The sequence below is a fragment of the Perca fluviatilis genome, chromosome 8 (genome assembly GCF_010015445.1).
Source record: "Perca fluviatilis chromosome 8, GENO_Pfluv_1.0, whole genome shotgun sequence".
Classification (NCBI taxonomy): Eukaryota; Metazoa; Chordata; class Actinopteri; order Perciformes; family Percidae; genus Perca; species Perca fluviatilis.
The window spans coordinates 14004392-14018049 of record NC_053119.1 but is presented as its reverse complement, the minus strand read 5'-3'; the positions used below and the strand labels follow the sequence as shown (position 1 = coordinate 14018049).

At 44.3% G+C, this 13658-nt stretch overlaps 1 protein-coding gene across 1 annotated transcript in view; it reads right to left on the bottom strand.

The window, feature by feature from the left end:
* shank3a (SH3 and multiple ankyrin repeat domains 3a) overlaps nt 1–13658 on the bottom strand; it is a 196371-nt gene that overhangs the window by 84 nt on the left and 182629 nt on the right. The window contains 2 exon segments of the mRNA XM_039807776.1: nt 1–2220; nt 11551–13595. The exon segment at nt 1–2220 is cut by the window's left edge and continues 84 nt beyond it. Of these exon segments, the coding sequence (XP_039663710.1) occupies nt 1650–2220; nt 11551–13595 (2616 nt within the window). The 3' untranslated portion in view covers nt 1–1649.

Genomic DNA, 13658 nt, shown 5'->3' with positions numbered 1-13658 from the left:
ATGTAGATACCTTCAAGTAAAGTGTTACCGAGATTTCTGCTATCGTCCATGATCCTTTCCTCTCTACTGGTGATGGGAAACATCCCAGTGTTTCCTTCTTCCACTATACCAGACCTTGTACTGGACTGACAAGCATCATCAGGGGTCACAGGGATGGAGATTTTACTAGCAGACTGTGGTGGTGTTAAAATGTCCTCACAGATAAAAATTTAAATAGATAGTCATAAAACAACAACCAACAACCTCTCCATGCTAGTGCCCCAAACGTCCATCCCTGAGTGATAAATAGGCAAAAGATGAAGAGCCCCTTTTACCAATTAGCTGTCTCATTAGGTAGTCCTACTGTAACTGTATGTTGTTGTGGATAAAATAGGGTCAGAACCATGTCAGTCTGTAGCTGAAGCAGTAGGGATGGGTGTCAACTGGGGTCTGAGCCTCACATTACGGGATGGGATGCCCTTTAGTATGAAGGAAGACCGTAAGAAAATAAAAACAAACATCAAACTCTCTGTCCAAGACATAATGCAACTCGTCATGCTACGGTTCAAGAAAGGGTGACCATAAGGAAAGTTGTATACCTATGACAAAAATTTTATTTCCATATCTATATACTTTTTTTTATTTCAAATATATATATTTATATATATATATATATATATATGTATATAATTGGTAGAAATGAGTAAACTATTGGTGGAATAAATTTAAAGATTTCTCTCTGCCTTCTATACTAAAAACCAAAAACAGGCGCAGATTAATTTATTACATTTCCTCTTTGCAATATTGTCTTTTCTTCTGAAAGCTATATTTAGATACATATATATATCATATTTTATAATACCTATATATAATATTCCCTTTGGAAAACCAAAAAAATTGATTATGAAAAAAGCCACGAGTGTTGGTTAAACATTCTCCAAATATAATAGATAGCACAGTCTGGGTACCAAGGCGTATTGGTTTTCTCCCGTGGTTTACTTGGTGGAGCGCCACCTCTGGGCTCGAAAGTCTTCGGTTTAAAAACAACAGCAGGTATAGAGGGGACACACCTTTTCAGAGTTGTGTCAGCTCTATGTCCATAGTCCTGTGTTCATCATTGATGATCTCTGTATAAATATTTTGAAAGGCAACTGAGCTTTCTGTCTGGAACGAAAATTCTTCCTCCTCCTCCTTTACTCAAACTGCAAAAGGCTTTCAGAGGCCTAATAGATGGAGGGATAGAGGTAGAGAGGAGAGGAGGGAATAGTGAGAGAGAAAGTGTGGCTGTTGGTAAGGGAACAACTGAAGCTTTTCACAAATCAAATGTTTTAATTGGAGCTCATGCTATTCTGCAAAGAAAGAACAGAGCCCATTTTGAGGTCTGATCTAATTGGCTGCAGGCAAGGAGGTGGGCAGACATTAAGGGCCGAGGACAGGGGGTAAATGGATTGACTCCACCTAGTCAGTGCAGTGCTAAGTGCAGGGTATTAATGCAGAACGGGAACATGAAGTGTCGCTAAGGTACACAGGTAAACATGTGTGATGCAGAACATAAAAGCAGCCGGAGTAAAAGAGGAGTGGCCCCTATCTTTTCTATTTTATCAACTCTACATCTTGCCCGCTCTGTCTTCGTCTTTCTCTCCATCTGTTGCTGTGTCTCAGGGCAGGGGTCAGCTCTCTAGCAGCATTTTTAGTGCTCGTTCAATGTTCATGCGGTGTCCGACTCGTGTCACTCCTAGCTCTGCAAAGTCCTCCTTGGTTAGAGCTGGGAGGTGAGAGCCTTCGATCTCATGCTCCTGAAACCCTGCTCTGTGCTCCCCCAGATTGATGCTCTCCAGCCAGTCGCCGACGTCGTACTTATTCCAGAGGTGGAGGGGTTTCTGGTGGAAGGGTCGGAGGGCTAAAAGTGGTGACCCCAGGCCAGGGGAATGGGAAGGTGATGGGGACGGGGAACGAGAGCGGGAACGGGCGCTGGAGCTCCTCATTACAAAGCGGACCTCTTTAGGCTCCTGGGGTAGGCTGAGGCTTGAGGATTTGAGGATGGTTTGTGGCGGTGTAGTCGGTGAAGTCGGTAGGCCAAAGCTTGAAAATCTTCCAAGAGGGTCGCCCCGATCAGGTGAGCCTGAACCTGGGCTTGGGGTGCGTCGGGTGACGGGGTAACGGCTGCCAGGGCGGATGGTGTATGTGGTGCCATAACCCCTCTGAGAAATGGTGTGGAGCTCCCCTAGGCTGCTGAAAAGTCTGGTGGAGACAGACAGAGAGAGGGTTTCAGGAATGTTAACAGAGGAGGTGAAGGTGAAAAAAAGTGAAAATAAAGAAGAAGAAAAGGAGACCAAGCTTTGGGTTATATGTATTATTAACCGCTATATGTTCTTCTAAGGTTAAGTTAGTGTAGGCTTGAGGTTAATGACACACAAAGCTAGTCTCACATCACATCAACAACAAAGCAGCAAGCTGCACTCATTGATTATGAGTTTCTGAGATTATTTACAGCTTTGGATAAAACTCTTTTAATCATGAATATGTCACATAAGACTTGCATCACTATTTTAAGTAATACATTAACTATGCAAGATAAGACGGCACTGTTTTCACTGACACCCATCCTGCACTCAGTCCATCTGACTATTACTGAAAGTTTTTTTCCTCCCATGACTTTAATTAAAAGTTACTTCCTGTTAAGGCGTATGATATGCTTCCCTATAGTGATCACTGTGACCCACAAACAGCAAAAGGCTTACAATTAGATTACAGTATCAAACAGATTTGGCGTTTTACATTACAACTACAGACTGCATACAAACACGCATACGCACGCACGCACGCGCACACACATTCACACACACACACACACACACACACACTTTTATGAGAATTATAGTGTATAAGAAAACATTTATCACGTCTGTCAAAGGCCAAATGAAGGTACACAAAGCAGCATCTTTTTCTAAAGCTTAGCTTCATTTCATCAAACTAATAGTAATTTACTCTGAAGTTAATTAACTCAATTCAGTAATTCAACCATTTCAGAAATCTCAGTGACCAACCAACCCAATCTTACCATCTGCAGCATGAAGTAGAAGAATTGTACTAACATAATCTGGCAAAAATTCCTATGCAGTAAGAATCTGACACTGCAACAACAGGCACCTCAGTATATTCCAAAAGAACAATAAATGCTGGTTTATCTACCTTTTAACACCTGACTGACCTCTTTTGAAAATAATAGCATAAATTTGTGAAAAGAAGTCTTAAAGTGGCTGATTAGTACACTACTGATCTAATGGAGGAACAGATGGTCGGAAAAGAGAAGAGGGATGGATTAGATTAAGTCTAACATGAACGTTTTGTCTAGCTTGGTGCAAGCAGGGAGAAGCAGAAAAGAGGAGGCCTAAATGTGGTAAGAGTTGGTGCAATGGTGTCTGTTATTCATGCATGTTAGTGAGTGTCTTATGTACAAGTGTGGCACATGTTTCTCCTCTACTACATGTGTTACAAACTTTGATGTGGAGTAAAGAGTGTAATGGAACAAGGCAGCGCCAAGCTGGAAAAATCAGAATCAAAACTGATCAGACTACAGGGAGCCGACGGATATGAGATGAGCTCCATGCGCACTTACACAGTCGTCCTGCCCTCCTGGGCGCACAGTCAGTTCTAGACCAATCAGATCAGAGCAGCAGGGCGGAGCATGCAAGGTGAGCAGAGAGAGAGCAATGGGAGAGAATGTTAGCATCACTCCATGAGACGCAGCCTGCCAACCAGACTCATAGTCTGCTTCAGCCACCTCTGCTGTCTTTGACACGCCTTATGTGTGTGTACAGGTGTGTGGAGGTGGCTGTATGAGTGGTGCTGTGAGTACATGTTTTTATGTATGTGTGTTATTGATGCATAAGCATGACAAAGACAGCAGAGGTGGCTTCAGCACTGGAAGGTCTGACCAGTGGGCTACATGAGAGAGAAATGAGCACACTATTCACATATCAAACACTGCACAAACAAAAGAAAAACAAATAAAAGGCGGGCACATGTCCCTTGACTTTTGTGATTGCTTTTGTATTTATTCTGAAATGATGGACTAAAACAACTACTGTTCTCGTTGGCAAACACACATTTGTTTTAGTTCAAGTAGTCAATTACATTTGAATGTGCTGTATATAAGGGTTGTGTTTATGTGTTTTCTAATCAAGAGATACAAATTGCAAATATAAATTATATAAACATATTTTGTTCTGTTTTAGCGTGGTTTAAGAAACCTACAGTGTCCAATAAGCAAGTCAGTCAGGGACCATGGCCATCCTCAACACAATCACTGAAAAACAAAACAAAGTTATGCAAATTACATGAACAGAGAAGAACAGAAAACCAAAGAGCACAAATGAAATCAAATGAAAACCACAGGTTTTTAAACAACCCAAAGCTATGATACACAGCATGTGAACGAGGTGGATACAAGAGAGACAAAATACAGCAGCATGTGTGGTTTTTGAAGTGGTTCAAATGGGGCACACAGTGGATGGGGTTGGTGATGGAGTAACACTGCAGTTAAGGGGGCCTATGCTACATGTGAAATGCTCCAGTAGGTGAGGAGAAACAATTGCGGAGGCAGAGAGAGACAGAGAGGGAGAGAGAGAAATAATGGTGTGCATGATCATCTTTGTCACAGCCGAGGGCAATCAACTGTTGGAAACGGATGGAACTAGTGAGGATGAATTTGATTGCATAATCTCAGGAGAGGATGAGCCCAATCATAAGTGAGTGTTATATGATATGTTGTATTTGATATCATGGCCACCTGTTCCATCCAGGGATCATGATGTTGTTGAGGTACGGACTTATGATTGATGGCTGAATTTGGCTCAATGTTTCATGGTGACTTCATATTCCATTTGTGGTCACCCAGGCAATGCAGTGTCTTAAGCAATAGGAATGAATGAGCTTTTCAACCCAAACTACAGTATTTTGGTAACAGACTATACTACTAGTAAAGGAATGGGACTGCAAAACATGCTTATGATGCTTTTACAATGCAGAATAGTTTATGCTTACACAACTGTTTTCATAAAAAAAAAAAAATGATGGTCTAAATATATGACATTGCTACATGTATGGAGGTGCTGGAGGTCAATTCTGCATCGGAGATGTCCAGAAGCAACAACAAGGCGTAGCAGCAGCAGACTTCTGTTGACACCAAACTACTAGTCAGCATAAAACAGCCAATAGCTAGCCATACTGATCAATTCTTGAAAGACTTTCCATTCTTGGATGGCTATGTAACTAATTTAGTTGACAGCTGAATGAAAGCTGAAAAATGTGAAGCATTTTGGTCCCAGTTGTGGAGAGTTGGTCAGCACCTCCTACCAATGTTAATACAATGAGAGGACTAAAAAAAAGAGTCTATTCTAACATCTTCTAAATCTTAGATTGTCTATTCGCATCTTTCAGCTCCTCTTAATCATCAGTGAAGTATAGTGAACATGAAAGCAAAATTGTCCACCCACCTTATTAATTTGAACAGAAATGAGGACACGGATAGAAGAAAGAAGAGGAGCAAGGCTATATAAATCTACTGTGCCTACAAACTCCTGAGCTCTTTGAAAGCTACATTTTGATTCATAAATTACTGTGAATGAAGGATTCTACTGAAGAGCCCATTAAAATCATCAATTAGTGTCAATTCCATGGCAGAGTAAAATCACAATGGGCAAGCATGTGTTCTTACAACCTGCCAAACCATAAAAAGACAACCGGGCCAAATCCTGAGTAGATCAAAAGAGAAGCCTTTTATTTGTCCTAATTCTTTATTTTTGTACCAATGTTCTACAGATTAATGATTGTAATCTTACTTTCACACTTTCTACAAAAATGAGCACTGATTTGACTATGTTACCTCAGTACAATAGTCTTTGGCTCAATAAAAAACATTGTGTTAAAAGAAAAAGACATTTGTTTGACAGTTACTCCCCATGGTCAGGTCTTTGTCTGGTACTGGTCGCATCATTAACATGGCTGTTAATGCCAGGATTGTGAGGGGATGATTTTAACGTGACACACCATTATAGTTCAGTCATGTTCAAATACTTCTGAAAATACATCCTTAAATCTTTGAGGTTATCACTGATATTACTGTAGGATGGGGGGAGTTGATAAGAAGGAAACTACAATTTCTGGTCTTATCAAATGTATATCAGTGATGGCTGCAAAGAGATGTGGATATAAAGATGTATTGTGCATTATTTGAACAACGACTGGGAAAAGCTCAAGGAAAAGCTGGAAGGGTAGCTACTAGCAGGGTCAAAGGTTAGAACCCAACAGGGTGTGTGTGAGAGACAAACCCTGGTACCTTGTTTGCACCAACAGATAATCTACTACTACTGTACCACACACACACACACCACCCCCCCCACACACACACACACACACACACACACACACACACACAAAATGAAAAAATCAGGTGATGCAAACAAGGTAAGTGATACAGTAGTTAGAACAAAACACATAAAACAAAATGTATAAAAAGAGTTTTTATCTTTTAATGGGATTAGCTGATAAAAAAATATATAAAAAAGCTTAAGTTTACCCTAGGGGCTATAACCTTAAGGTTTACTCTCTTCGGTGTCTTCACATCTGCAGAAATATAAAGGACTTCATTGTACTTTCAGGTATGGTGTGGAAATAAGAAACCCACAGATAACAGACAAAACAGCACTGTGCTTCAGATACTTTAGATAACCCCAGTGTCGCTGTGTGAGAAGCAAGTTTGTCTTTGACTCTTTTCTATGCTTCATATTGGCATTTTATTTACTGAAGTTGCAACATATTGTATGACCAATAGAAAGGTATAGCACATATTAACAATGTTGTTACACTAACATCTCAGCTAATGCCAACAATGCTGATGACCTCTGATCTCATTACTGCTTACCATCATGGTGGACTGGCCTAAATATGGATTCATTTGCATGTTTATGTATGTTTATAAATGTAAGTTACCAAATCATGCCGACATCTTTGACTCAGCCTCCGGGTTTCCATCTTTCCAGAGAAATGCTATCAGACGTAAGACTAAAATAGACTCAAAATAATTGTCTATAAATTTTAGTTTGCTTTTAAATAATAAATGAAAACCTCTATGTTTCCAATTGCTCTTCCAGTGGGCTTGTTTTTGCAAAAAAAAAAAAAGATTAACAGATTATCGATGGTAAACATAATAGTTGATCTAAATAAAGAGTAATATAAAATGTGGGTAACCAGGAGAAAAGAAGGCTTCCTTGTGAGGAGGTTGAAGCATGCTAAACCTCTACTTCATCAGAAAAGAATTAAAGGTCCCATGACATGGTGCTCTTTGGATGCTTTTATATAGACCTTGGTGGTCCCCTAATACTGTATCTGAAGTCTGTTTCCCGAAATTCAGCCTTGGTGCAGAATTACAGCCACTAGAGCCAGTCCCACAATGAGCTTTCCTTAGGATGTGCCATTTCTGTGTCTGTAGCTATTGAGGAGGAGAGAGGGGGGGGCAAGGTGGAGGTGTGGCCTTGACCAACTGCCACTTTGCTCGTTTGAAAGCCATGATGTCTCTCTCTCATGGATGGGCCAAATTCTCTGGGCGGGCAAAGCAAAGAAAAGGGAGGTAACCTTGCTCCTTATGACCTCATAAGGAGCAAGATTCCAGATCGGTTCATCTGAGCTTTCATTTTCTCAAAGGCAGAGCAGGATACCCAGGGCTCGGTTTACACCTGTCGCCATTTCTAGCCACTGGGGGACCATAGGCAGGCTGGCGGAATGCATATTAATGTTAAAAAACCTCATAAAGTGACATTTTCATGCCATGGGACCTTAAAACCCAGTGTCTGACAAGTATGCAATTTTAATTCATAAAGACATTTGTTTCTTATGCTGGGCACTGGAATTACTTTAGATTGCTAACTCTCTCTATCATGCCCCCAGTTATGCATGGCTCAATGGTGTTTTAAGCCCCCAACGTCTCCTTCTAGGCAGCGCTGCGACCGCTGACTTCAAGGCACCTAACCCTAACCTTAACCCTAACCCTAACCATTGCCTAACTGACTTCAAGGTAGCGCTAAGCACCTAACCATAACCATAACCATAACCATAACCATAACCATAACCTAATCCTAGTGCCTTCCACGCAGCTCTGCCTGGAAGGAGACGTTGGGGGCTTAAAACACTGATAAACGACGCGTGAGATCAGGAAATGGTCAGGCCAATCAGAGGCCACCCTACAGTCTGCACTACACGACGTAGTCTGGAGCAGGTTCCAGGATGCCACTGTCAACGTCACTGATGTTGATTCACTCTGAGTCTGTGGTAGAATTAATTTGTAAAACAAAAAGCAACTTTGCCCAAAACCACAGTTATATCATTCCACAAACAAAAACCATGGATTACCAGAACCATCCCGGGTGCCATAAACACATGCAATGTCGCATTCAAATTAGGAATGCAGTCTGGAAACATTAACAATTATAAAGCGGCAACCTACAATATGAGAAGAGCAGTAAAGGAGGCAAAAAGGGACAACAGCAAGAAAGTGGAACTACAGTTCCAGGAGGGCAACCGCAAGATCATGTGGCAAATTCTAAGAATTATGACAGATTACAAATCCTCCCCCTCCTCCTTGTCAAGTGCTGATGCGTCTATAGCAAGTGAGGTTAATGGACACCCTTCTCCCTTTCTGTCAGGAGGTCTTTCAAGCATGTGAACACCAAGAAAGCAGCAAGACCTGGCAGTATCAGGGGGCGGGTCCTCAAACAGTGTGCTGACCAACTAGCACAGATATTCCCAATGATATACAACTTGTCACTTGCTCATTCTGTCATACACATGTGCTTCAAGAAGTCCACCATCATTCCTGTGCCCAAGAAAACAAGACGAGCCTGCCTGAATGACTATCACCCAGTGGCACTCACCTCTGTAGTGATGAAATGCTAAGAACAACTGGTCAAGGATTACATCTGCTCCTATACTACCCAGCACAGTGGACTTTTTACAGTTTGCCTACCGTCCCGACCGATCAGCACAAGATGCCAAAGCACACATGCTCCACAGCAACCTATCTCGCCTGGAAAAGAAAAGAAGCCATGTGAGATTGCTGTTTATTGACTACAGTCCAGCATTTAACACCATAGGTCCCTCCAGGATCCTCACAAAGCTCAAAGACCTAGGATTAATCATCTCACTGTGCATGTAGATCCTTGACTTCCTGACAGGCAGACCCCAGGTGGTGAGGGTGAGTGGACACACCTCTTCCACCCTCATCTTCAACACCGTTGCTGTGTTTTGAGCTCTCTGCTGTAGTCCCTGTACAGTCACAACTGTGTAGCCACTATCTACTCCAAAACTATTATCAAGTTTGCTGATGACACAGCTGTGGTGGGCCTGATCACAAACAAACAGCCTACCAGAAAGAAATAGAAGACCTGACCCGCTGGTGTCAGGACAACAACCTACTCATACATGTCAGCAAGACTAAAGAGATAATAGTGGACTTTGGGAAGAAGCAGGGAAGGAACTATGCCCCCCTTAATATCAACAGGTCCTCAGGGAAAGAGCGGACATCTTCAAGTACCTTGGTGTCCACATCACGGAGTGTCCATATCACAGAGACAGACTTTTCTTTCCATTGAGGTTGGGCAGAAGGTACCCGATAGACCAGTCCAGCAATAGGCCTATGTCACGCAACAACTGAAGACGGAAGAACTTCTCTGAGTGGGGATACGGCTCTTCCGCTTAGCCTTTTTACAATGGCGGAGCCCGATAGATACTGCTGGACCAAGTCTCTCCACAACTTGCCTGAAGTCACCTACAACGATGTGGTTCGGATTGTAAATTAAGTCTCTCAAAGTAAAAAACATTTTGAAAATGGCAAAAAAGGCAAAAGGTACAAGACCGCGTACAGAAACTATCATAGGCGGTTTCGCGGGTACGGTAAACGTTTCTATGGTAACAGCAAGTTGGACAAATCAGAGACGTTACTGTTACGCTTAGGGTTGTGGGTAGTGTAGTTTTTCTCCATAAGATAAAACATTTTTTTCTTAAAACAAGGTTAGTTTCATAAAGACTTCTAGCTTCTACAGGAGCAGAAACTTTTGTTTCACAACCACGTAGCTCGTGGTCAGTCTATCTCGGATGGTTTAGACATTATGTGCCCTATCTTACACTCAGCGCAATTGCCTTTGTACACCGACGCATGTATCATTCCTATTTTGCACCCGACACACAGCAGACTTTTCCCTCCACAGACGCACGTCGGTAAATTAGGGAATGTATTTGCGCTCTAGGGGGCGGTTCAGCGAAAAGAGAAGGCGTGTTCCAGCGCAAACGTTACGTGGTGCTATTTTGCAGTTTCAGAAAACAATTCCGCCACTGACCAGGAAAAACCTGGTCTAAAGTCAGTGGCGCTGGTCTAAAGTCAGTAGTGCGTTATTCAGATGCTATTTTAGGGACGAATGCTTGGCCATAATGTAGTGTGTGCACAACGCGCATACACTTCTCTCATCTACAGCAGTTCCCATTTTTGAAAACCATACATAATTACAAAGAAAAATATTACTGAAAATGCGCTTCAGGTGTTTGGATAGATCAGGAGGCATTTTACAGTACAGTCCTCAAAAAGTCGCAGCATTCTTTGTGGCTTGTTGTGTTTTACACAACATTTCCATGAATCATGGATGTGTTGATGACATAAATGAGGAAATATTAGAGGACTTGAGGAGACGTGATGTTGAACTACGGTGGGATTGGATAATGCGCGATGCGCTCCTGGTGGAGCGGGTGGACGGAGATGAAGTGGGGGGAGGAGGAAGGGGCACAACAGGTGCAGGTGGTGCATTTGGAGGCCCACGCTCCATGGCTGCAGCAATCCTCTCCAGACTTGAGGAGATACGCCCGAGAGGCCGCAGCAACATACGCCACACGGACAAAGACGTGAATTTATCTGACATAATAGCAATGTGCGATCGACAAAAAGCGCCTGCTCTTAAAGGGAATGTGAGATGACGCTCTGATTGGTTATTTTCACGTTACGCCCAAACCACACCTAGCTACTTCAGACCAACCAATTTAAGATTTGTGAGATCCGCCCACAAAGCTACTTGCGTTTGGCGTTTCATACTTGCGTTTCAGATCGTTAAAATAGGGCCCTATGGCTGATAATCTAAATCCTTATGGAGAAAGGGACTGTTGACCGGAAGTTCTGATTCCCTACTCCACGTTCCAGAAGCAGGAAGTGTGACATAGGCCTATTAGAGGCTCAGGAGGAGTTTCTACCCTCAGGCCACTAGGATACTAAATTAGGACACTGACTACCCCTCCTCCCACCCACCCACCACATTCTGCTTTAAGATGAATCATGCAGAAATTGAAGTTGAGTTTATGCGATTACATTTTACTGGACTTGTACCCCATACGATTTAATGTGACAAATAAAATTGATTAATTGATTGATCTGAGTAAAATATATAAATAACACTTAAAATCATTGTAACCATTTGTTTTGTCATTCAGTGTTAAATACAGTTTTGCAGTACAGTTTACTAGCTTTCCTCTTACCTGGCACCTGCCACAGGTGACTTTCTCCCCGGGTCAAGTGATGCTCCCATTGGTTCCTCTCCCAGTGACCTAGTGTCTTTATTTAGCTGCTGTAGTCGTGAACTGAGCTCACCCATAACAGATGGTTTTGCTCCCTCATCTACACCCAGCCCCAGTCCCAGCCCACCAAGATTGCCCAAACTCCCAATACCTAGCCCCACCCCTTGCCCACGAGGCTCCACTGGGTCCCCCCATAGCTTGGACCTTCGCTGGAAGAGGTAGCGCGGCTTGGTGGGGGCTAGTCCAGTCACTGAGGCTGAACCACCAGAGGGCAGCCCAACTCCTCCAGCTGCAGCAGCAGCCAGGGCAGCAGCCTGTTGTTGTGATAGCAGCTCGCTGTCAGAGCTCTGCTTAAGCAAAGGGTCCCTGAAGGTGACGGGGCCTTTACTGCCTCCTATCTGGGACTTAAGTCGGGGCTTAGGAGGCACTGGCGGCTTGTCGAGCACAAAAGTCTGCCCGTCGGCATAGGAGGTGTGCGTGGTGTGTGTGTCGGCAGGCTCGCCGCTTTCTGAGGACAATGTAGACATGCTGGAAACCGTGGAGATGGTGCTGGTGGTCTCGAGATGGTGATCTCGCTCTCTGTCGCTGGAGCTGCGCGTGTCAGCCTCCTCCACGCCTGAGTCAGCCGCAGAGCCAGACTCGGCCACCGGTGGGGGCTCCAGAGGGTCAGAGGGCTTCCCTGAGACAGCTGCTGCACTGGGTGGAGGTGCCGGCTGGGGAGGCTGAGGCTGGGTGGGGGTCACCATTGGGGTTGTTGGGGTTGAGGGAGTTTGGGGTGTTGTTGTTGTTGTTGTAGGGGTGGTGGGAGAGGAGACAGGTTTAGTTGGGGACATTGGCGTCCCCTGTGCCTGTGCCAGCAGCCCATTAGCAAACTCATCTGGTGGTGGAACAACTCCAATCTTACGTAGCTCCTCTCTAGTTTCCTCATCACTGGAGGACAACATTGCAGGGGGCAGGGTCACTGTGTAAGGATCCACATCCTCCTCGGAGCTTCCCTGAGCCAGACTCTTCTCTTGGGCTGGACTAGCAGGACGCTGAGTTTGAGGCTGGGTCTGAAGCTGGGCCTGGGGCTGAGAGACTAGTTCTGAACCCACCCCGACAGCCTGGCCGTTACTGGTAGCATGGACCATGATAAGCCCTGCTGTTTTTTGCTGTGACGTATCCATAATACTGATCAACATACTTTTTTTATCCTCTAGTCTCTTTTCCTCCTTCCTTTCCTCTACTCTGGCCTCCATCTCCTGCCGGAATGATACAGGGGATGGGGATGTGGCCCACTGTGGTTTGGTGGGCTGGGGAACTAAAATAGATACTGGAGAAGATCCAACACCATACCCCGCTGCCTTGGCGCTTTTAGGCGAAAAAGGGGGAGTTGAGGGTGCCCCTTCCCCATGTGGAGACTCTTTGGTCTGAGGGTCAATGAATATTACTCCCTGGCCAGCCCGCTCCTGTTTAGTCCTAGGTTCTGGGCTACTAGTTGGGGACTGGCTCTGGGAGGTCAGTGCTCTCTCCCTTGCGGCCAGCGCAAGAGCCAGTGGAGAGTTAGGGTCCAGGGGCTTTCCTGTGAGCGGATGGATAAAGGTGGTTCCACTAGGTGAGGGGCTTAGTGCCAAGGCAGGGGGAGGCAGCTGTCCCAGCTCTCGGGTGAGCATCCGTTCATCGATGGAGTGAGACTGAGTCAGAGAGGGGGAGTCAGAGCTGGTGGTAGATGCCCCCTCCATTGTTCCAACAGAAAGGAAGACAGTGGATTTCCTTCGTTCTTCTAGACGACGCTCACGATCCTTCACTGCTCCAGCTATTGCAGCGGCGAAAGGTCCCTTACCCTGAAACATCATCTCTCCCTGGGCACGCAAACGCTCTCGCTCAGCCATCAGCTGCTGCTGGTAGTAGTCTGCACGGCTGGTGTGTGTTTGTCCATGGGTATAAGGGTGTCGTCCTGAGGGTGAGCTCTCTCTAGAATGGGCAGCAGCTAAGGCCAAACTTGCTTTTTCTTGTGCATCTTCCACCTGCAGTAAGACAAAGAAAATCAGCCAAAGATGTCAAAGTTAGAGTGTCTTTGACACTAAGTT